Below are 25,037 nucleotides of genomic sequence, written 5' to 3'. Positions count from 1 at the left end.
CAAACCTGTACTTCTTTGGGGTGTGGGAGGAGACCGAAGATCTTGTAGAAAACCCACGCAGGTCATGGGGAGAACGTACAAACTCCGTACAGACAGCACCCGTAGTCGGGATCAAACCCGGGTCTCCGGCGCTGCAAATGTTGTAAGGCAGCAACTCTACCACTGCGCCACTGTTGATTTGAGTTTTGGTTTTAACTCATTTTATGTTTTATTATTAATCACTTTAAATTACTTGCAACACTTTAAAATAGTTTTTGAATACCCCCAAATGCAAGACACATTTTGAAAATGTAAGAGTAGAAGCTTTACAGGGTTTGACACTAGGAAAGGCTCTGTCTCTAGGTTTGCATTCTGTCGGAGCCTGCCAGGGGCACTGCTTAATTCCTGTTCATCATCCAGATTGCTCTCTGCTTCACAGCCAAATCAGTGAAGGCGGTCCAGCAAAGACCTCGGGTATCAGTACTGGGAGATGGGGAGAACTTCTTCAAAGATGGGCCTCATTTAGCTACATCCATCTTATAAGCTCGCATTTCTATTTTGTTTTTCCATTTATGTAATGGTGTGTTTGCCACAAACACTGGGTCTTTTTATTTAATGATCTCCCAATATATTCTTCCCAATAATTTGATTTTTTAAATTATTAATTCCTGTTGGCATTTGCACCATCCAATAAAATTACAAGGATCAGAACTTTTCAGAGGGTGTTAATATTATAACATAAATGAGGTGAATAAGATTGATGTATATGGAAGCAACAAAGGTTAATACAATGATGCCAAGATGTTTTTACATAACTCGAAGAATGGCACAATGATGCAGTGGTAGAGTTGCTGCCTTATTGTGCCAGAAACCCGGGTTTGATCCTGACTGCGGGTGCAGTCTGTACGGTGTTTGTATGTTCTCCCAGTGACCGCATGGGTTTGCTCCGGGTGCTCTGGTTTCCTCCCACATTCCGAAGATGTGCAGGTTTGTAGGTTAATTGGCTTCAGTAAATTGCCCCTCGAAGTGAATCTGGGATAACAAGGATGATAACAAGGATAACAAGTAGGAGTGATTGTTGGTCAGCGCAGACTCTGTGGGCCGAAGGCTCTGTTTCTACTCTGTATCTTTAAACTAAATTAAAACTAAACTAGACTAATGCTTTGTTGATCATATTCTTCCAGTGTCGTACATTATAGAATGCACAACAGGCTCCTGTGTATTTTTGATGATACCTAGCTCTGCCACCACTATTTGAAAAGGGCAGTCTCAGATATGCAGTCTGTTGTACAATGACCTTAAAGTAACACCTTTGATAGGAATGGCTTTTAAAGCATTGAGATTACATGGCAGTAAACCTTTACTTCAACTGATCCTGCCAAGCCACTGCAGAGTTAAATCTCTCTCACTGTAGTGTACACATTCAATAAATAAATGGCAACATGATGCATATAAATCGAAGCACTTTTTCTGTGAAAGAAGACATTAGCTGGAAAAGAAACATGGTGTTCAGAGTAGCAGGGTTCTCTGAAATGCAAGTCATTTGATTCTCTCACAGAAATGGAGATAGGGCAAATGGCATGAACTCAGTTGGTGCTTACGTATTCAATCAATGAACAGATTTATCATTATTATTCTTTGCATTAAACAGAAGATCACAATACATGTGAATGCGAAAGGCAATATTCATGGTAGATAGATTTAAGTGGAATGGGAAATTCCTGTGCAACATTAGGTATAAATCCTCCTGATTTCTGATACCAGAAATCTGCCTTCCTTATAGACAATAGACAATAGCTGCAGGAGGAGGCCATTCGGCCCTTCGAGCCAGCACCGCCATTCAATGTGATCATGGCTGATCATTCTCAATCAGTACCCCGTTCCTGCCTTCTCCCCATACCCCCTGACTCCGCTATCCTTAAGAGCTCTATCTAGCTCTCTCTTGAATGCATTCAGAGAATTTGCCTCCACTGCCTTCTGAGGCAGCGAATTCCACAGATTTACAACTCTGACTGAAAAAATTCTTCCTCATCTGAGTTCTAAATGGCCTACCCCTTATTCTTAAACTGTGGCTCCTTGTTCTGGACTCCCCCAACATTGGGAACATGTTTCCTGCCTCTAACGTGTCCAACCCCTTAATAATCTTAACCGTTTCGATAAGATCTCCTCTCATCCTTCTAAATTCCAGTGTATACAAGCCTAGTCGCTCCAGTCTTTCAACATATGATAGTCCCGCCATTCCGGGAATTAACCTAGTAAACCTACGCTGCACGCCCTCAATAGCAAGAATATCCTTCCTCAAATTTGGAGACCAAAACTGCACACAGTACTCCAGGTGAGGTCTCACTAGGGCCCTGTACAACTGCAGAAGGACCTCTTTGCTCCTATACTCAACTCCTCTTGTTATGAAGGCCAACATTCCATTGGCTTTCTTCACTGCCTGCTGTACCTGCATGCTTCCTTTCAGTGACTGATGCACTAGGACACCCAGATCTCGTTGTACGTCCCCTGTTCCTAACTTGACACTTCAGGTAATACTCTGCCTTCCTATTCTAACCACCAAAGTGGATAACCTCACACTTATCCACATTAAACTGCATCTGCCATGCATCCACCCACTCACACAACCTGTCCAAGTCACCCTGCAACCTCATAGCATCTTCCTCACAGTTCACACTACCACCCAGCTTTGTATCATCTGCAAATTTGCTAATGGTACTTTTAATCCCTTCATCCAAGTCATTAATGTATATATGTAATGTTCCTTCTATGAACTCTGGGTGCCACCAATTACCTACTCCACCCTGAAAAGATTGACCAAGCTTTGCTTTTTGTGGAGGGTTAGTTCTGTGGTGCTGTGTTCTATAGATTTATAATAGTGACTACAAAATCTTTATATTAAAAGCTGTTTGGGAATGTTCTGAGGCCATGAACTACATTATATAAATGTTCTTCCTTGTGGACTTACTGGAGCTGTAGGAGCCATTTGTGTTTGTGCTGGCTGTTTTAGCATATTATATTACTTTGTCTGGATATCTTGCTGTATTATTTTCGACACTTGGGGGCTGTCGTGAGATGAATTCATATATGGGCATAATGGACTGGGAGGAGCCAGAATTTAGGAGTATATCTGGAGATGCAGAGACAGGAGGGGTCAGACACAGGGAGTATGGCGAGATACAGTTCTTACCAGACCTGCAACGAGAGTTGAATTCTTAGGGAAATACAGACCTGTTTGTATTACTACTTCAATAAACGACTAATTAAACTGAAAATACGTTTGGACATCCCTCTGTTGGTTTGCGTCAAGATCGTTCACTCCCACTCCCGGTGAAGTGATAGCAAGCGGAAAGGACTTCATTGGAAAAGACTGGTTGCCATCACACTTAAAGTAAGAATTGTATATTAAGAGGAAGCACTATTGCAATGACTGCAAAACCTGTAGAAGCACAGGTGCAAGAAAATCTGACAACAAAGGGAATGAAAAGAGACTGCCAAGGTTCTTGTTCTGCACCAAAAGTGGTCACGCATTGGGGCGGTTTTGGCAGATCAAGAAGAAAGAGCACAAAGAAAGAATATACTTCCTAAAGGAGAAGGGAATCTGTTTTGGATGTTTGAAAATAGGTCACATGAGCAAAGACTGCAAGAGTGTGCAAAGAAAATCATCCTGAAATACTTCATATTGAACAAAAGGACAAAGAAAAGAAACCAGAACATACAGAACAGAATGAAAAACCAATTGCGAGTGATACACTTCTCCCATTTCAAATGTGTGGGCATATTGGGGCCGGTGATGAAACCTGCATCTTCTCCATTGCACCAGTACAAGTAAAGAGCCACAAGGGGAGTACAGTGTTGCAAACATACGCATTTTTGGATCATGGAAGTTCATCTACCTTCTGCACAGAAATGGGAAGGCTGAACATTGCAGGACCAAAGACAAAAATTCTCTTGCGTTCCATGTGACCAGTCGTCTTATCTCAGGTTTGGAAATATCTAGGCTGGACAAAGATAATTTTATTCAACTATCGGATGTGTTCATACATAAGACCATGCCTGTTTCTCAGCTAAACATTCCAAGACAAGAAGACCTGAAACAATGGCCTTACTTGAAGGATATCAAGATTCCTGAAATAGGCTCTAGCATTGACCTAATCATCAGGACAAATGCTTCAAAGCTGGTCAACAGCCAAGGGGATGGACCATACGGTGTGAAAACCTTACCGGGATGGGTTATCAATGGTCCCCTGAAGGCGGCACGGTGGCGCAACGGTAGAGTTGCTGCTTTACAGCGAATGCAGCGCCGGAGACTCGGGTTCGATCCTGACTACGGGTGCTGTACTGTAAGGAGTTTGTACGTTCTCTCCGTGACCTGCGTGGGTTTTCTCCGAGATCTTCGGTTTCCTCCCACACTCCAAAGACGTACAGGTATGTAGGTTAATTGACTGGGTAAATGTAAAAATTGTCCCTAGTGTGTGTAGGATAGTGTTAATGTGCGGGGATCGCTGGGCGGCGCGGACTTAGTGGGCCGAAAAGGCCTGTTTCCGCGCTGTATCTGAAATATGAAATATGAAAATATAAGAGACAACGACAGCAGGGATGTAAATGGCTGCCCTGCTGCTGCTGTCAATCAAATATCCATTGCAAACCTAGAGGAGCTACTGGTCAAACAATCCAATCGTGACTTCAGTGAAAGAACCAGCAAGGAGACAGAGAAATGTCCAGAGTTGGACATTATGAATCGTTCAGCAAGGATGACAGATGGACATTATTGTCTAGATTTACCTTTCAAGCAAGAAAATGCCAGCATGCCAAATGCAGAGCAACGCATTCAAAGCTTAAAACGCAAGCTCAGCAAGAATGAGAAGTTTTATGATGAACTAGAAAAGAGGGCCCGTTGGGCCCGTCCCCACACCCCCCATTCTCTCCTCCCCCAGCCCCACCCTTACTCTCCAAGTGTGCCCGTTGGGGAGGGCCCGTTGGGCCCGTCCCCACACCCCCCATTCTCTCCTCCCCCAGCCCCACTCTTACTCTCCAAGATGTTTTGGGTTTTTTTCCTAATCAGATGTGCAGTACTTTGGTCAACGTGGGTTGTTTTTAAATGTGCTATACAAATAAAAGTGACTTGACTTGACTTGACTTGACTTGCAATAACAAAAAAGACTTCTTGGAAGCTTTTCGAAACAATGTAGCCGTCACAAGCTGAAAACTAAATCCTTGCTGAAAACTAAATGCTTTTCTGTAAACTTTTTGAAACAAATGTAGCCCCTTGAAGAAAAGGGTTAGAAATGAAAATTTAAACTTTGAAATGAAAATTTAAAGTTTAATATCTCTCTAGCTTTAAAAAGGTAGCTTCAATTTGAACGAAAGTACTTACAATAGTTGCCCAGGTTAATTGTGAATACGGCGGTACAAAAATCGTAGCGCTTTGGTGTACCGTCTTGGAGGAGTAGGGTTTGTAAGTTAAACTTCCGTACATACACATATACATACATACATACGGAATGTTGGACCGCAGAGTTTTAGTATTATACTAGAAAAGAGGGCCCGTTGGGCCCGTCCCCACACCCCCCATTCTCACTCCCCCAGCCCCACTCTTACTCTCCAAGTGTGCCCGTTGGGCCCGGAAAAGAGGGCCCGTTGGGCCCGTCCCCACACCCCCCATTCTCTCCTCCCCCAGCCCCACTCTTACTCTCCAAGTGTGCCCGTTGGGGAGGGCCCGTTGGGCCCGTCCCCACACCCCCCATTCTCTCCTCCCCCAGCCCCACTCTTACTCTGTCCTCCTGATCTGTGTATGTCAAGTGACCACTATAGCCTTCTTTTTTTTTTTTTTTTCCTAATCAGATGTTTTGGGTTTTTTTCCTAATCAGATGTGCAGTACTTTGGTCAACGTGGGTTGTTTTTAAATGTGCTATACAAATAAAAGTGACTTGACTTGACTTGACTTGACTTGCAATAACAAAAAAGACTTCTTGGAAGCTTTTCGAAACAATGTAGCCGCCGTCACAAGCTGAAAACTAAATCCTTGCTGAAAACTAAATCCTTTTCTGTAAACTTTTGGAAACAAATGTAGCCCCTTGAAGAAAAGGGTTAGAAATGAAAATTTAAACTTTAATATCTCTCTAGCTTTAAAAAGGTAGCTTCAATTTGAACGAAAGTACTTACAATAGTTGCCCAGGTTAATGGTGAATACGGCGGTACAAAAATCGTAGCGCTTTGGTGTACCGTCTAGGAGGAGTAGGGTTTGTAAGTAATCTTCCGTACATACACATATACATACATACATACGGAATGTTGGACCGCAGAGTTTTAGTATTATATAGACTAGAAAAGAGGGCCCGTTGGGCCCGTCCCCACACCCCCCATTCTCACTCCCCCAGCCCCACTCTTACTCTCCAAGTGTGCCCGTTGGGCCCGGAAAAGAGGGCCCGTTGGGCCCGTCCCCACACCCCCCATTCTCTCCTCCCCCAGCCCCACTCTTACTCTCCAAGTGTGCCCGTTGGGGAGGGCCCGTTGGGCCCGTCCCCACACCCCCCATTCTCTCCTCCCCCAGCCCCACTCTTACTCTGTCCTCCTGATCTGTGTATGTCAAGTGACCACTATAGCCTTCTTTTTTTTTTTTTTTTCCTAATCAGATGTTTTGGGTTTTTTTCCTAATCAGATGTGCAGTACTTTGGTCAACGTGGGTTGTTTTTAAATGTGCTATACAAATAAAAGTGACTTGACTTGACTTGACTTGACTTGCAATAACAAAAAAGACTTCTTGGAAGCTTTTCGAAACAATGTAGCCGCCGTCACAAGCTGAAAACTAAATCCTTGCTGAAAACTAAATCCTTTTCTGTAAACTTTTGGAAACAAATGTAGCCCCTTGAAGAAAAGGGTTAGAAATGAAAATTTAAACTTTAATATCTCTCTAGCTTTAAAAAGGTAGCTTCAATTTGAACGAAAGTACTTACAATAGTTGCCCAGGTTAATGGTGAATACGGCGGTACAAAAATCGTAGCGCTTTGGTGTACCGTCTAGGAGGAGTAGGGTTTGTAAGTAATCTTCCGTACATACACATATACATACATACATACGGAATGTTGGACCGCAGAGTTTTAGTATTATATAGATATAGATATAGATAGATAGATATAGATAGATAGATAGATATACATCTTTCCTAACAGAAATGATTGACAATGGTTATATTGAAAGGGTACCAGTAGACCAGCTAAATCGAAGTGATGGAAAACTCTGGTACATTTCTCACCACGGGGTGTATCACTCAAAGAAAGGAACTTTAAGGGTGGTCTTTGACTGTGGAGCAGTCTTCCAAAGGAACATCACTTAACTGCCAACTGCGGTGGGGTCCAGACCTAACCAACTCACTTATTGGAGTTCTCATCAGATTCAGACACGAACCGGTTGCTTTGATGGCTGAGATCAAAGCAATGTTTCATCAGGTCAAGGTATCAAAAAAGCATATTGATTATCTGCGATATTATTTGTGGTGGCCCAATGGTGATGTGCAGCAAGATCTTGTTGAATACATCTTTTTGGAGCCGTGTCATCACCAAGTTGTGCAAACTTTGCATTAAGGAAAACTGCTGAAGATAACAAAGCTCGCTTTCCAGCAGAGTTGACAAACACAGTGAAAAACAGCTTCTACGTAGATGATTGTTCAAAATACATGCCTTCGGAACAGGAAGCAGTTCAGATGGTAAAAGACCTGACTGCAATCTGTCAAGTGGTGTCAAAATGGATCAGCAACAGCCGTGCTGTATTGGCATCCATTCCTCAAGAAAACAGAATCAAAGCGATCAAGGAGTTGGACTTGACCAAAGACAATCTGCCAATGGAAAGAGCACTGGGATTGCATTGGTGCATTGAAACAGATGTGTTCAAGTTCAGAATTGCTGCACAGGAATGACCATACACTAGACGTGGCATCTTATCTGTGGTCGGCTCTATATACGACCCTTTAGGATGTGTAGAACCATTTACTCTGCCAGCCAAGCTGATTATGCAGGAGCTCTGCGAGGAAAAACTTGGTTGGGATGAAAACATTCCCCAAACCTTCTCTCAGCGATGGACAGGATGGCTAGCAGATCTCAACAAGATTGCAGAGTTTAAAGTGGACTGGTGCATGAAGCCCACAAACTTTGGTCAAATCAGATATGCACCACTTTTCAGACGCCAGCGAAATAGGCTATGGGACTGTTTCATATATAAGATTGGAAAACGATAGCAAAGAGGTGCATGTTGCATTCATAATGGGAAAATCCAGAGTGGCACCATTAAAACAAATGACGATTCCCAGAATGGAGCTTACAGCTGCAGTCCTAGCTGTCAGAGTTGACATAATGCTGCAAAAAGAATTACAGCTTCAACTGGACAAATCCATCTTCTGGACCGATAGCACAACGGTGCTTAAGTACAACAATGAAACTAAATGCTTTCAAACATTTGTAGCAAACAGAATCTCTTTTGTAAGGAATGCTACTGATGCATCACAATGGAGATATGTTAGCACAAAGGAAAGTCCTGCAGATGAAGCCTCTAGAGGACTAACAGCAGATCGTTTCTTAAGCTGTAAAAGATGGATCAAAGGACCAGAGTTTCACTGTAAGTCAGACTTAATGGCCAAAATCTCACTTGGAATCTGCAATCTCTGCTAATGATCCAGAAATCAAGCAAGACATTACAATGAACGTTATTGTCAAGGATCCATTGAACTCCACAAACTCTCTGATCGCCTATTTCTCATCGTGGAGGATTCTGAAGACTGTCGTAGCTTGGCTTCTTAAAGTAAAGACAACACTCTTGCAGCTGACTCGAAAGAGAAAGAAAATTCAAACTGCTGTGAGTAGCCTTGAAAAAGATCCTGCCAAACTGAAAGAGAAGGTTGAAAAGGAGATGCAAGCCTTTAAAGCAACACTCCGCGGACAATGTTTATGTCCTGAAGATCTTTCCCAAGCAGAAAGCACAATCATCTCTTTCAGTCAAAGACAAATATTCAAAGAAGAACTATCAGCACTAGAAGGTGGTGGTGATACAATCAAAAGAAGCAGTCATTTGTACAAACTGGATCCGGTGCTGAATGATGGACTTCTGAGATTAGACAGTCGCCTGAATAGACTAGTGATGCCTGAAGAGGCTAAACATCCTATTATTCTCTCAAAGGACCTTCACATATCAACACTACTGTTATGACATATCCATGAACAGCTCGGTCATATGCTGTCTCGTTTCCGTAAAAGATACTGGATTATCAAAGCTAACTCCATTGCAAGAAAAATCATAACAGATTGCGTTGTGTGCAAACGACAGCGGGGAAGAGATGGGAACAAAAGATGGCAGATTTGCCTCTGGTGAGAATTCTACCAGACAAGCCTTCTTTTACAGATGTAGGAGTAGACTACTTTGGACCTATAGAGATCAAAAGAGGACAAAGTTTTGTTAAAAGGTATGGTGTAATCTTCACCTGTATGGCAAGCAGGGCAGTACATCTTGAAGATGCGCATACACTTGACACTTGCATCAATGCATTACGAAGATTCATTTATCGACAAGGTCAAGTTTCATCTTTAAGATCAGACAATGGCACAAATTTTATCAGAGCGGAAAGAGAATTGAGAGAAGCATTCAATGACTTGAATCAGGATAAGATCCAGGATGCTATGCTTCAGCAAGGGATAAGGTGGTACTTTAACCCTCCAGCTGGATCCCATCACGGCGGTGTTTGGGAACGATTGATCCGCATGGTTCAAAATGTGCTGCGCTCTGTTCTTCACCAACATGTTCTGGACGATGAAGGATTGCAAACATTAATTTGTGGAGCTGAAGCAATTTAAAATGATCGACCCATTACTAAGAGTTCTGATGATCCAATAGACCTGGAAGCACTCACACCAAACCATCTTCTTCTACTGAACCCCAAGCCAATACTACCACCTGGGCTCTTTGTAAAGGAAGATCTATACATTAAATGCAAATGGAGACAAGTAAAATATGTGGCAGATCTCTTCTGGAAACGGTGGATACAAGAATACTTGCCTCTAATCCAAGAACGAAGACTGGTGGCCTTAAAGATTGAAGAATCATTAAAGTAGATTGGATGCCAACATATAGTGCATACTTCTTTTTTGATTATGTGTAACATTTATAGCTCCTTTTAATGTTTATTAGTAATTGTTTCATTATATACGTAGAACAATTAGGAGTCGGTATGTAGAACATTATATATGTAGAACAATTAGGAGCCATTTGTGTTTGTGCTGGCTGTTTTAGCATATTACTAGACCAAGTGGACCATTGGGTCCAAACCTCTCCTGCATTGGTGCAGCACCCCCTCAACCCCTCTCCCCTCCCTCTCCCCCCACTCCCCCCTCCCCTCCCTCATCCACTTCACCCATCCCCTTCACCCCTCGCCTCCCCCTCCCCTGCCCCCTTCCCCTCTCCCACTCTCCCCATCCCCTTCATCCCTCCCCCTCCCTCCCCTCCCCTCCCCTCCCTCTCCCCCCTCCCCATTCCCTTCACCCCTCCCCCCACCCTACACCCCTCCCTCCCCCTCAGCTCAACCTTGGACCTGTTGCCGGGTGGTGATTGCCCCCGTGGCCATGGGCGGGCAAGGGGGGCAGGGAAAAGGCACTGACTTCGGCCCCATTTCTCCTGCGGGCCTCTCCTGCAGGCTGGGCGTGGAGCCGAAGCATCTCCTGCAGCTTGGCTGCGATCTGCGGTGAGTGGCGGGGAATGGCAGCGACGGCTTGGACCTGTTGCCGGGCGGGGAGCGTCTCCCGGGGCCGTTGGTGGGTGAGAGTGGAAAGGGAGAAGGCACTGACCTCGGCCCCATTTCTCCTGCGGGCCTGGCGTGGAGCCGAAGCCTCTCCTACTGCTCAGTTGCGATTGGCGGGGAGCGGTGGAGACAGCCATCTTGTGGATCCTCTGCTGCCGGGCTGCACCACAGGAGGAAAGTCAGGCACGGGGCATGCCAGGACGTAACTTTTTTCATTACGTAACTTTTTTTTTTAAGTAACAAAAGTGGGTTTATTCATGGGGGAATGGTGAGTAGGGTGGGCCTAAAATTGTCACGCTGTCATGTACCGCTTTGGCTGTGTAGAGGGCATGGTACACACATAAACATATACACACAAACAAACCAACTTTTTTAGAATAGAATAGATAGAATAGGATAGATAAAATAGGATAGATAGAATAGGATAGATAGAATAGGATAGATAGAATAGGATAGATAGAATATGATAGAATAGGATAGATAGAATAGGATAGATAGAATAGGATAGATAGAATAGGATAGATAGATAGATAGATAGATAGATAGATAGATAGATAGATAGATAGATAGATAGATAGATAGATAGATAGATAGATAGATAGATAGATAGATAGATAGATAGATAGATAGATAGATTGATTGATTATTTTCTCTGGATATCTTGCTGTATTATTGTGGACTAGGGGGCTGTTGTGAGATGAATACATATATAGGCATTATGGACTGGGAGGAGCAGGAATTAAGGAGTATATCTGGAGATGCAGAGATGGGAGGGGTCATTCATGGGGAGTATGGCGAGATACAGTTCTTACCAGACCTGCGACGAGAGTTGAATTCTTGGGGAGATACAGACCTCAATAAACGACTAACTAATTAAACTGAAAATACGTTTGGAAATCTCTCTGTTGGTTTGCGTCAAGATCATTCAACCCCACTCCCTGAAGTGACGGCAAGCAGAAAGGACCTCATTGGAAAAGACTGAAGTTGCCATCACAGGAGCAACAATTGCACATCCAATGCCAAATCAGAACATTGCATGTTTAATTAACTTCATGGTCACAGTGTTTTCAAAACAAGCCAAGTCAAATATTGTCAAATGCATAAGTGCATTGAGGTACAGGGGTATAAAGAAAATCTTGCATGCAGCAGTTTTGCAGATACACAGGCTCAGACATCATGTGAATTATGCATGTTATAAATAAATTACATATTAATTCTCGAAGACAGTGAAAAGAAAAAAGACTGTGTAGAAAACAAGACAATAGTACAAAACATCCGGAGTAGGGCAAGACCTTGGCCCCAGGGTTTGTTGTCATGGTATATTCTAAATTTTAATTAACTACTAAGAATCAGTGCAGATTTTCTCTTACCACAGATGCTGCCTGACCTGCCGAGTTTCCATAATTTGCTGTTTTAATTTCAGACCCAGCATTTCCTGTTTCTTTGATTTTTGAGGTGACATCAAGGATTACTTGCACGTTGTAAAACACAGTGGTTTATTTAACTCATTGATTAAGCTGCTGCCAATGTTTGCTGAGGAACAAGATTAGAATGAAATTATTCTGATTGTGTAGACAGTGATCAGCAGAAAAGGGTGAAGCTTAACAAAGCAGTAAAAAAGTATCAGAAGAAAATTCTACACCATTCATCACCTCAAATGAATACCACGTCTGTCTCACCACCAACATGCAGAGTAAGTAACACTCTATATAATTGTGATATCTTTACTATGTTTTTTAATGTGTTTTTTCCAAGAGATCTGTTAATAATGAAGATAGACACAAAATGCGGGAGTAACTCAGCGGGACAGGCAGCATCTCTGGAGAGAAGGAATGGGTGACGTTTCAGGTCGAGCCCTTCTTCAGATTTGCTTCTATCTCCAAATTATCACACTTATTGATACTTTGCTAAGATTGCTTTGCTCTTTGTAAAATGCAGCTGTCCATTGTATTAATTCTGCTGTTGCTACCATTTAACTTGGAAGTAAATTAAATTGACTCTCCTAAACAATATAATTGTCACTTGATCCATGTCCAACAAGCAAGCCTGCTGACAATACAGGCGATTGCTTCACCAGTCTGAAAGTAGATTGATAAGCTAGATTGATGACCATATTCCCAGCTAAATTTTCCTCTAACATTACCTGGCTCTGTCCCTGTCTCAGTCCACCCACTTCTGGTTCATTTATTACCTCTGGACATAACTATTCCAAAGCACGCTGAGCTGATCTTGGGAGGCATAACATTGAAAGGGGGGAAATATTTGATGTAACTGGGAGGCTGTAGTGGTCTTTAGGTAACCTGGGGTCCATCCGAGATCGCTTATTGTACTTTATATAAAATAAAAAACAGAAAATGCTGAAAAAAACTCAACAGACCAGACAACATCTATGGAAAGAGAACAGTGAATGTTTCAGATCTGGGAACTTGAGTTTCTTGTTCTTTATACATTGTGAATGTAACATAAATCACCATTTGCCAAGATCATTAAAATCTGTCACACTTTCACTCAGATGTCCCACTAGGCAATGAAAGAAACAATTTTCTGACATTCATATGCACAAATATGTTTGATCAGCCAATCTCAAGACATTCATCACTGTCTATTTACTTCTTTTTCACTCCTCTCGGGAACATCTGCTGCATCCACCAACTCAGTGCCAGATGAGAACCATTAGGATTTGTTAAATGAAGTAATTATTGTCTAGTTCAAAGATTGCAGAATCTCAGTATTTTCCAATGTTTCCGCTTTTAACCTCATATTCTTTCTTGTATACATTGTTAAAGAGAAACACATGCACTGTTGCAGCACCTTGTATAACCCCTGGAGGCCACAAAGCACTTTACAGAAAGCATTCTTTTTAGTGGATTAATTGTTGTAATAAGGTCATAAGTGATAGGAGCAGAATTAGGCTATTCGGCTCAATCAAGTCTACTCCGCCATTCAATCATGGTTGAACTATCTCTCCCTCCTAACCCCATTCTCCTGCCTTCTCCCCATAACCTCTGACACCTGTATTAATCAAGAATCTATCTATCTATCTCTGCCTAAAAAAATACCCATTGACGGCCTCCACAGCCTTCTGTGGCAAAGAATTCCACAAATTCACCACCCTCTGACTAAAGAAATTCCTCTTCATCCCCTTCCTAAAAGGACGTCCTGTAGTGGCCTGGCGGAGGCCAGAGAAAAGGCAAGACGCCAGGCAGTGTTTAGTAAGATTCTTTTATTAGGCTGTGAGCTCCTGCCCACAGCGTAGTTCTCCTAGGGATAAGATACGCCTTCCCTTGGTCTGGCTTTTAACCCCTTTCGCCTGTCCGTCACGTAACGAGGGGGCTGACCCAAGGAGTGGCCTGATCCGCCACAGGACCCCCCCCAAGAACCGGAGGTACAAAATGGACAGGAGGGCGCACGAGGCGACCAGCCCGGGTGCGCACCATGACCGGCGCAGGGACCGGCGACTGACCGACAGGTGGAGGGGTCGTAGCAGACACTAGAGGGGGTAGCTTGGACGGGGGGCGACCGCGCGGGCGGGGCTGTGCAACCGGCACCGGCCGATCAATGTCCACGTGTGCCGGCTTCAGCCGTGCGACCGAAACAGTCTCTCTGCGACCCCCCATGTCCAGAACGAATGTGGCCGAGCCGTGTTGCAGGACCCGGAAGGGGCCCTCGTACAGCCGCTGGAGAAGTGATCGGTGTGCGTCCCTGCGCAGGAACACAAACTGGCAGTCCTCCAGAGCGGCAGGGACGTGTGGCTGGAATGTCCCATGACGTGACGTGGGCACAGGTGCCAGCCTGCCCACCGTCTGCCAAAGACGTTGCAGGGCGTCAGAAGGCTGCTCCACTCGACCCTGCGCTGGTGGGATGAACTCCCCGGGAACCGTCAAGGGGGCCCCGTACACCAACTCGGCGGAGGAGGAGGCCAAGTCCTCCTTGGGTGCGGTGCGGATCCCCAGCAAAACCCACGGCAGGGCGTCCACCCAGTCTGGGCCCGTGAGCCGAGCCTTCAGGGCAGCTTTCAGCTGGCGTTGAAAGCGTTCCACCAACCCGTTCGACTGTGGATGGTACGCCGTAGTGTGGTGTAGGCTGACACCCAAGAGTCTTGCCATGGCCGACCACAGTTCCGAAGTGAACTGTGGCCCCCGGTCGGATGTAATGTCCAGTGGCACCCCGAACCGGGCGATCCAGTGCGCCGCCAAGGCCCGTGCACAGGTGGCCGTCGAGGTGTCTGCCAGCGGAATGGCCTCCGGCCACCGCGTGAAGCGATCTACCACAGTGAAGAGGTGGGTCATGCCCCGGGACGGCGGCAGCGGCCCCACGATGTCCACATGAATGTGGTCGAAGCGCTGCCGAGGGACACGAAACTCTTGCAGAGGCGCACGCACGTGTCGCTGGATTTTTGAAGTTTGGCACGGGATGCAGGTGCGTGCCCAGTGTGCGACCTGCTTACGCAGCCCGTGCCACATGAAACGGGAGGATACAAGGGCCACCGTCGCCCGAATGGAGGGGTGAGACAGCCCGTGGAGCACCTCGAATACCCTGCGATGCCAGACGACAGGGACGATGGGCCGAGGCAGGCCAGTGGAGGTGTCGCACAACAGTGTTGTATCCCCGGGGCCACAGACAAAATGGCGGCACTGCCCTAGCAGCTGCCGCTCACTTGCGGTCCATTTGTCTTTGTGTTTTTGTTGGTTTTTTTTGGTCTTAATTGTAGTTGTGATGTGGCGTTTTTGTGTTTGTGTACTGTGTGTGTATGTGGGGGGGAGGGGAAAACTGTAACACTGTAAATATGTGTCCCTTCAGAACGGAGACCCGACCTTTGTTTTCTGGGCCGTGTCTCCGTTCCTGCTGCGGCCTACCATCGGCCCAACTCCTGGAGCTGGCGGCCTCCAGGGCTCTGGTTCGCAGAGCCCGCGGACCAGACTCACCATCAGCGGAGCCGGCCGTCTTCGGAGGCTGCGGGAGCAGCTGCGACTCGCCTTAGGCTCGGGCCGCGTGGATGCCGACATCGGGAGCTCCAGCAGCGGCAGCGGGTTCGCCCGCCCCGGGTCGCGGGGCTTGGGGCGCGCACATTTCACCATCCGGCGCGGCCTAAGATAGGCCGCGGGATATTTCTCTACTGGGCGGGGGCTTCAATGTCGGGAGCCACGACCGCCCCGACGTGCAACAACAGCGGCAGCAGCGTGTTCGCCCGCCCCGGATCGGACTTATCATCGGCGGAGCCGGCCGTCTTCGGAGGCTGCGGGAGCGGCTGCGGGAGCGGCTGCGGGAGCGGCTGCGACGCGCCTTGGGCTTGGCCCGCTGTGGACCGTCCGGTGCGGCCTGCAACCACAACAACCTGACTGCGGGCGAGGACAGCAGGAGAAGGGAAAGACATTGTGGCCTTCCATCACAGTGAGGAGAGAGAGGACTGGAGGAGACTCACTGTGATGGATGTTTCTTTGATGGATGTTTCTTTTTTGTGTGTTTTTGGGGTTGGGTGGTTTGAGTGCCTGTTTGATGCTTTTATTGTTGGACTGTGTTTTGGGGGGTTTTGGGGTTGTGTAATTTGAATGCCTATTTAATGCTTCTATTGTTGGACTGTGTTTTGGGGGGTTTTTGGGGTTGGGTAATTTGGGTGCCTGTTTAGTGCTTTTATTGTTGGACTATGGGTGATCATTGTTGGACTGTGGGTGATTGAATTAACATTTTGTTCAAGATGGCCGCGCCGTTGTGTTTGGCTGCCTGCCACTGTATGTTTCTTTTTTTTTTCCTAGTCAGATGTGCAGCACTTTGGTCAATGTGGGTTGTTTTTAAATGTGCTATACAAATAAATTGACTTGACTTGACTTGACTCCAGCTGCAGGCCGGACACGGCTGTACGATAGGCGGTCATCTCCTCGTCCCCCAGCTGTGCGGCTGCTAGGGCGGAATAGTCGATCCCCCCGGCCATTTGTAGGACGGCGTGGATCGCGGGTCTAGACAGGGCGTCGGCCACCCTGTTGTTTTTTCCCTCCACGAACCGAATTGAGGTGGTGTATTCCGACACATAAGCCAATTGTCTCTGTTGCCGCGCAGACCACGGATCCGAAACCTTGGCGAACGCAAAGGTGAGTGGCTTGTGGTCTGTGAACGCGGTGAAGGGTCTCCCCTCTAGGAAGTACCGAAAGTGGCGTACCGCGAGATAGAGGGCGAGGAGCTCCCGGTCGAACGCGCTGTAATGCCGTTGGGCCCCGCTGAGGTGCCTGCTAAAGAAGGCGAGTGGCCGCCAACACCCGTCGATGTGCTGCTCTAGCACCGCACCGACCGCCACCTCAGAAGCGTCCACGGTCAGGGCGGTTGGGGCATCCTCCTTAGGTTGGACGAGCATCGTGGCCCTGGCTAGGGCCTCCTTAGCCTGCTCAAAGGCCGCTCCTGCTTCGTCGTCCCACTCGACCTCCTTGCGGCGACCAGCCATGAGGTGGAAGAGTGGGCGCATAGTTCTGGCCACCGACGGCAGGAAGCGGTGATAGAACAGACCATCCCAACGAATTCCTGCAGGCCCTTGACAGTGGTCGGTCGGGGGAAACGGCGGACAGCTTCGACCCTTTCCGGAAGAGGTACCACCCCTTGTGGGGTCACCCGATGGCCGAGGAAATCGATGGCCGTCACCCCAAAACGGCACTTGGAAGTATTGATTGACAACCCGTACTCGCTGAGGCGTTTACACAGCTGGCGGAGGTGGGTGCAGTGCTCCTGCTTCGAGCGGCTGGCCACGAGTACGTCGTCCAAGTACACAAAGACGAATTCCAGGCCACGGCACACACAGTCCATAAGCCGTTGGAAGGCCTGTGCGGCGTTCTTCAACCCGAACGGCATCCGTAGGAACTCAAATAGGCCGAACGGGGTGATGATGGCAGTCTTGGGGATGTCATCAGGGTGGACCGGGATTTGATTATATCCACGCACAAGGTCCACCTTGGAGAACACGGATGCTCCGGCCAGGTGGGCATTAAAGTCCTGGATGTGCGGAACTGGGTACCTGTCGGGAACGGTCGCGTCATTTAAGCGCCGATAGTCCCCGCACGGTCGCCAACCCCCGTCCGCCTTGGGGACCAAGTGGAGTGGTGACGCCCACGGGCTATCGGAAGGGCGCACGATGCCCATTGACTCCATCTGACGAAACTCCTCTCGAGCTAGACGGAGCTTGTCTGGAGCGAGACGCCGCGCTCGGGCGTGCACGGGTGGCCCGGTGGTGGGGATGTGATGTTGCACCCCGTCCTTGGGAGCGGAGGAGGAGAAGTGGGTTTCCACAATGTCCGGGAAGTCCGCCAGGATGCGCGCGTACGTCGCATCCACGGACGACAGGTGTCTGACGTTGGGGGAGACCGGCCTCAGCGTGCTGGAGTGCATCAGGCGCTGCCGCCTGACATCCACGAGCATGGAATGCGCCCGCAGGAAGTCGGCGCCCAGCAGCGGCTGGGAAACATCAGCAATGATGAACCGCCACGTGAACCAGCTGTCGCCGAAGTTAAGGGCGAGCTGGCAGACCCCGTAAGTGTTGATGGGGCTACCGTTCGCCGCAGTGAGGAGGGGACCGCGTTTGCCCGTATGGATATCGGCGGTGGAAGGAGGTAGGAAGCTCACCTCTGCTCCAGTGTCGACGAGGAACCGACCCCCGGTGCGGCGATCCCGGGCGAACACACGATGGATCTGGCCGGCCGCCGAAGGGATCACTGACGGCCGGCCCTCGCGTTTCCCGGAAAGGCACAGGGTAGGCGACATTGCTTGGCGTTCGGTCCCCAACGACGGTGATAATAGCACCAGCCGCTTTTGCTGGTGTCCGGTGGTGGTGCAGACTGGGATGCCCACCAGCGACCTCCGGTGGTCTCCAGCGGTATTGGAGGTGGTGCTGCTTGGGCCGACCACCAGCGACCTCTGGTGGCGTCTGGCTGAATTGTCGGCGGGACGTGCGAGAAGGGCGTGCCGGCACCGGGGTGCCCGATGGCGGCCGGATTTCGCCGCGGGGGTCGCCCTGAAACGGGGTCGACGGCGGCCCCAGCTTGCTGTTGGCCTTCCGATGCCGCGGAAAAGACGGCTAGTGCTGCCAGGTCCTCCCGACAGGACATCCAGATTTGATCAGCGCGCTCGCCCAGCCGCTGCGTGTCGGTGAAGGGATCCTCAGCGAGCTGAGAACGGAGGTCGACCGGGAGCTGCCGCAGGTAGGCCTGCTTGAATAAAAAACAGGGCGGGTGGTTGCCCATAAGGGCGAGCATGTCCTCCAGGAGGGCCGACGGCCGTCGGTCCCCGAGCCCCCCCTGGCTCATAACGCGAGTTGCCCTCTCGGCGTCGCTGAGGCCGAACCTCCTGATAAGGAGTTCTTTAAGGCCCTTATATTTGTCATCCGCGGGGGGGTCATTAAGGTAAGGCTTTACTCGCCTTGCTGTCGCCTGGTCCAGGGCGCCGACGACATAAAAGTACTTCGTCAAGTCGACGGTTACCCCTCGCACAGCAAACTGTGCCTCTGCCTGCTGAAACCAGACCTCAGGCTCTTCGGTCCACAGGGTCGGGAGTTTGAGGGAGACGGCCTCGAGGTCGGCAGGACCGAGGGCGGCAGGACCGGGTTGCACGAGGGCGGCAGGACCGGGTTGCACATTATCGTTTGACATCACTACGTGTGATGTCCGTCGAGGTCACCAATGTAGTGGCCTGGCGGAGGCCAGAGAAAAGGCAAGACGCCAGGCAGTGTTTAGTAAGATTCTTTTATTAGGCTGTGAGCTCCTGCCCACAGCGTAGTTCTCCTAGGGATAAGATACGCCTTCCCTTGGTCTGGCTTTTAACCCCTTTCGCCTGTCCGTCACGTAACGAGGGGGCTGACCCAAGGAGTGGCCTGATCCGCCACAGTCCTTTAATTCTGAGGCTATTACCTCCAGTCCTAGACTCTCCCACGAGCGAAAACATCCACTAATGCAGAGAAATATGATGACCAATTTATGTACAGATGATATACAATGATGTGATGTTGACCAGAACATTTGTTCCATTAATGTTAGATGACTTGTAAATATTGACAAGGACACTGGAGAGAACCACCTTGTTTTTCAGAATAGTATTGCGAAATGCCATTGCATCAATTTGAAGGAACAATATTTTATGTCTCATTCCTCATTCTTCTGGTCGCATTTCTGACACTGTAGCATAGTAAACAATTGTACAAGATCAAGTTTGTAAACTGAAGTCACAATTTTATAACTGTAATGTAAACTGATTCATTAGCATGGTAAATAAGGTTTCAAACTAAATAGTGGGGAGGAGAATTCTGGATTTGGGAATTTAGAAAGCTAAAGAGAAGGATCAAGGCGATTGTTCAAAGCAGAAAAAATATCATGTGATAACCGGACTTCTTGAAGGAATGGACAAAACCTAGAAATGTAATCTGCATTTATAACTGGATAAATTAATAGCTGTCACAGAGCAGTAATTGAAAATTAAATATCCTTAAAAAGTGTCAAATTGCAAAGAAGAGATAATCCTGATCGTAAAGAATGAAATAAAAGCTATAGAAAGGGAGGATTTCAGCTTAGAAAATGAAAAGTTAGAATCTGTTATAGAGAAGCTAAAAAATGGGAAAGGGCAGGAACCATTCGTGTGAGTCATATATATATATATATATATATATATATATATAAGGCCCCCAGACAGTAGTGGGAAGGTAGAGATAAATCAGAAAAGTAAACACACACTTGCAATGGTGACAGAAGGAAGACACCTGGTAATTGCTGGTTTACTACAAAAAAAAACACAAAGTGCTGGAGTAACTCAGCATGTCAGGCAGCTTCACTGGAGAATATGGAAAGGCAATGCTTCAGGTCAACATCCTTATTTAGACTGATAGTAGTGAGGAGGGGAGAGATAGCTGGAAAACAGGTGGGGGCAGGACGAAGCCTGATGAGTGATAGGTGGATACAAGGAATGTGTAGGTTAACCTATGATGAACGTTTGTCGGCATTGGGCCTGTACTCGCTAGAATTTAGAAGAATGAGGGGGGACCTCATTGAAACATAAGGAATAGTAAAAGGCTTAGAAACATAGAAACATAGAAAATAGGTGCAGGATGAGGTCATTCGGCTCTTTGAGCCAGCACCGCCATTCATTGTTATCATGGCTGATGATCCACAATCAATAACCCGTGCCTGCTTTCTCCCCATATCCCTTGATTCCACTTGCCCCCTCGAGCTCTATCTAATTCTCTCTTAAATCCATCCAGTGATTTGGCCTCCACTGCCCTCTGTGGCAGAGAATAACACAAATTCACAACTCTCTGGGTGAAAAAGTTCCTTCTCACCTCAGTTTTAATATGGATAAAGTGGATGTGGAGAGGATGTTTCCACTAGTGGGGCAGTCTAGGACTAGAGGTCATAGCCTCAGAATCAAAGGATGTTCTGTTAGGAAGGAGAGGAGGAGAATTTTCTTTAGTCAGAGGGTGGTGAATCTGTGGAATTCTTTGCCACAGAAGGCTGTGGAGGCCAAGTCAGTGGATATTTTCAAGGCAGAGATAGATAGATTCTTGATTAGTACAGGTGTCAGAAATTGTGGGGAGAAGGCAGGAGAATGGGGTTAGGAGGGAGAGATAGATCAGCCATGATTGAATGAGGGGGTAGACTTGATGGGCCGAATGGCCAAATTCTACTCCTATCCCTTATGACCTTATGACCTTAAGTGAGGAGTGTTTGATTGGCAGATGGGTGAACGAAGGTTAAAGATGAAATAGGAGACAAAGGGGTGTATGATAAGGAAAGAGGAATAAAATGTGAAGCGAGAGGGAGGAATATAGGTGGAAGGGAGTAGGGGAAAGAGGAAGGGGAGGCAGGATAGTGGTAGAAAGCACAGGGTGAAGCACAGGGAAGTGTTACTAAAACTTGGAGAATTCAATGTTACATGGGTAATACTGTAATCATTGGATATTAATATGCTTTAAAAGGATTTAATCGAAAGCATTTAAAAAACGTAGGTGAAAACGTAGGAGTGCTTCTTGGTAATGTTTAATGTAAATATAACATTACTTCAATTAAATATTATTCCCTTTTAATTTATTTTCATTTGTTTTCATTGACCAGATACCTTCTGCAAAAGAACTGACTTCAATGAAGATAATTAAAGGCAATCCAGAAAAATCTACAAATATCTTCCACGGCAACCTATCGTCAGAACAAATTAATGCACAAGAAATAAATCTCTCAAATGTATTTCCTCTAAAAATCTCAAAGCCAGTTTCTTCAGTCAACACCAGACCAAAAAAAACCATTCAAGATGTTATCACTTCAGGTTCATCGCATCTTATAGACTACGGAATGAGTAACTATGGAAGATCTATAATTCCTTGTAACCAATCAGTCAAGTTCATTGACAAACCCTTGACAAACAGGCCGTTTCAAGATCCTCAAAAGAAAACATTCTGCGGAGACATCCTTGTTAAACATTCCAATTGGTTTACAGAAGAAAATCAGTGTTTTACTCCAAGAATCTTAAAGAAAGCATCAAAGTCGTTCCTTTCAAAGTACCTCTATTATAAAGCACCCAAAAAGAGGCAAGTTATTCAAAGTGAGAGCTCCCTTTAAGGAGGCTTTGACAGGTTCTTTAAATGTTCAGATAGTCTGTAGGAATCTGAAGCCAATCTACTGAGTGGGCAGTTTATAAGACAATTCTCTTGGACCTGCAGACTGCCCATTCCAATCATTGGCATGATGCATGATTACCCTATAATGATACCCATTGTATTCAGCCACTGCCGTTGTTTAGTGGAGCCCATGTTATCAGCCAGCCTCAGGGGTTTGCTTGTTGTGTATTTAAGATGTTTGAAAAATCATGCTGGCTGATCGGATGATGACATTTTAGAATAATTAATCTATGTGTCCTCAGACATTTGAGGAAAATAAGATTTGAAGGTAGTGAAAGTATTTTCAGCAAGTACTTTGAAGTGATTTCATTGATCTGCCTTCTCCTCATTAATAAATCTTCAAAGGTGCTAAGTATGCTTGCTTTATTAATGCAGCAATGGAATGTTACCTTTTCTGAAAAGGGTGATTTAAAAAAAAATCCAAGATCCTTAACCCAACACGCTGTTCAGCTCAGCAACAAGGTGCCTTCCAAAATTTTAGCATGTTATGGATTCAAAAATGAGGATTTCACACAAATTGTGGAGGTGTATTTTACTTTTAAATAAATTAACTTCTCAGATGAAGGCTAGTGATAACTTGTGGGGTAAGTCAAGGTAAGGAAAGGCTGTTTGAGCCAGCCAAGAATCAGCAAAGATCAGCAGGACAAATCTGGGGCGAAGAAAGGCTAGTATTGCCAAATCAAAAAGCTAGTGAGGCAAATGAAGGTCAGAGATGACTTTTGAGGTAAATAAGGCCAGGGCAGTGCTAGTGGGCATTGTGGTTCAGCAAAGGTTGGTGGACTAAGCCTAGGAAGGCTGATGGGACAGGTTAGAGCAAGGGAAGACTAGGGTGGAGGATAGGGCCAGCAAAGGTTAATAAGATGTAAGGGACTGTGGTCGCTATGGTGGAGACTGTGAAGACTAATAAGACTAAGGCATGTCCAGCTAAGGCTCACAAGATCAGATCATTGCTCAAGAAGATTAGTGGACCATGTCAAGTCAAGGAATCGCTAATAAGCAAAGACAAGGCAGGGGAAATGTATTGGATCTACATGGGACTGGGAAACACTTAAAACAAGTTGTTATGTCTTTCACGTGTTTAGTGTTGGAGCTATCATGAAATTGTATCCCAATATGATAAGATTCAAAATTCATCTTTCTAATAACTCATATTTTTCTCCACAGGATTACAGACAAAGCCCCTGTCCAGGTAAATCTGGATGTAGACAGTGCCAAACAATATCAACTACAAGTACTGACATTCTGATGTTTTATCTGTAACATGACTGCACAATTCATCCTTGGTTGCACACTCGATGTATTCCAGTTCCAAATTTGGTATGATTGAAACCTATTAAACTTGTTTTTGAAAAAGCAGTACAACGTACATACCAACAAATTGTGCATTTAGCTTGGGGCAAATGGCAATTTTTTGTCTGCTAAACAACATTGCCGACAATTAAATTGCCAAAGTTTTACATGCCATAGAGAGAAGAAAGTCAAAAAGCTGAAAGTTTACTGAAAAACTAATGACAAAGTCGGAATAGTGGTGCAGCAAGTAGTGCTGCTGCATTGCAGCTTCACTAACCCAGGATTCAATCTTGCCTCGGTAGCAGTCAATGTGGAGTATGCACGTTCTCCCTGTGACTGTGTAGGTTTTCCTTGGGGGCTCCATTTTTCTCTCACATCACAAAGAAATGTTGGCTGATTCCTTTTTTATTACAATTAATGACCCCTGTTGCAGGTAGATGATAGGAGGACATGAGTAGACTGGAGGGGTGTGAGAGAGAGAAAATGTGTTTCAGGGGAATAAATGGGTAAATGGAATTAATGGGCTGGGTCTAAGAGTTGGCATGGACAGTGGTCCAATCACTTTTAGATGAATACATTTCATGAGAGTGATGGAGGCCAGGGTGCTGTTGGTAGATGGCAAGGGCACATTCAGCTAACAGAACAAAAAATAAGCTCTAAAACCCTTGCTGTCTCATTCATGTTATGGTCAGCTTTTGTTAATGTTGATATTTCAGTTGTGAGAATCTGTGAGAACTGATTCAAGAAGCTACTCCCCAACGAAAATTCTGAGTGTTTGTCCATGCCATAGACCAATTGAGGCAATCTCCACAGTTATTCATTTCCCATGGTAGCAGAGAGCCACAGCAAATCACTCAGCAACAAATGATAAGATGCATGGTTCAGTGCACCTTGTACCACTGCAGAAAATGAAGGACTTGCTTGAATTAGCAGTTTGAGAATTCTAACCCTGAGATAGTAAGAGCAAGGAATGCAGTAAGGAGACACCCTTTAACACAGAATTTGGAATCAATCTATGAAGGAATGTTCACAGGATACAAATTCAGTGTTAGCCTTCAGAAGAGAATTGGACCAGTACTTGGAGGAATGACAAGGATTGAGAGAAAGACCAGAGGGGTAGGACCAAATGTATCATTCTCTGAAAGATCCATCAAATGTCCTCTTCCTGTTTTATACTATTCAACGCTTCTATATCGGTATTTAAAAAAATCACAAATGGTTATTTCATTCTTTCGGCATTCTCTCTGAGTTGAGGTTTAATTGTAGCATCTGAGAGAGCAGCATTCATAACAATGCTCACACATTTACCAAATTACCATCTAGATTTAACGAGCGAACATAACAATACTTCTGCTT

The 25,037-nt window shown here is 46.1% G+C and overlaps 1 protein-coding gene across 1 annotated transcript in view; it reads left to right on the top strand.

The window, feature by feature from the left end:
- LOC144596517 (spermatogenesis-associated protein 7 homolog) overlaps positions 1 to 25,037 on the top strand; it is an 87,943-nt gene that overhangs the window by 24,961 nt on the left and 37,945 nt on the right. Inside the window, exons 5-7 of the mRNA XM_078404905.1 lie at positions 12,334 to 12,452; positions 21,832 to 22,301; positions 23,556 to 23,580. Of these exons, the coding sequence (XP_078261031.1) occupies positions 12,334 to 12,452; positions 21,832 to 22,301; positions 23,556 to 23,580 (614 nt within the window). The remainder of the gene's footprint in view (positions 1 to 12,333; positions 12,453 to 21,831; positions 22,302 to 23,555; positions 23,581 to 25,037) is intronic.

The sequence above is a fragment of the Rhinoraja longicauda genome, chromosome 9, assembly GCF_053455715.1.
Source record: "Rhinoraja longicauda isolate Sanriku21f chromosome 9, sRhiLon1.1, whole genome shotgun sequence".
In the NCBI taxonomy this organism is placed as follows: Eukaryota; Metazoa; Chordata; class Chondrichthyes; order Rajiformes; family Arhynchobatidae; genus Rhinoraja; species Rhinoraja longicauda.
Note: the sequence above shows the minus strand (reverse complement) of the source record. Positions and strands in the feature narration are given on the sequence as shown.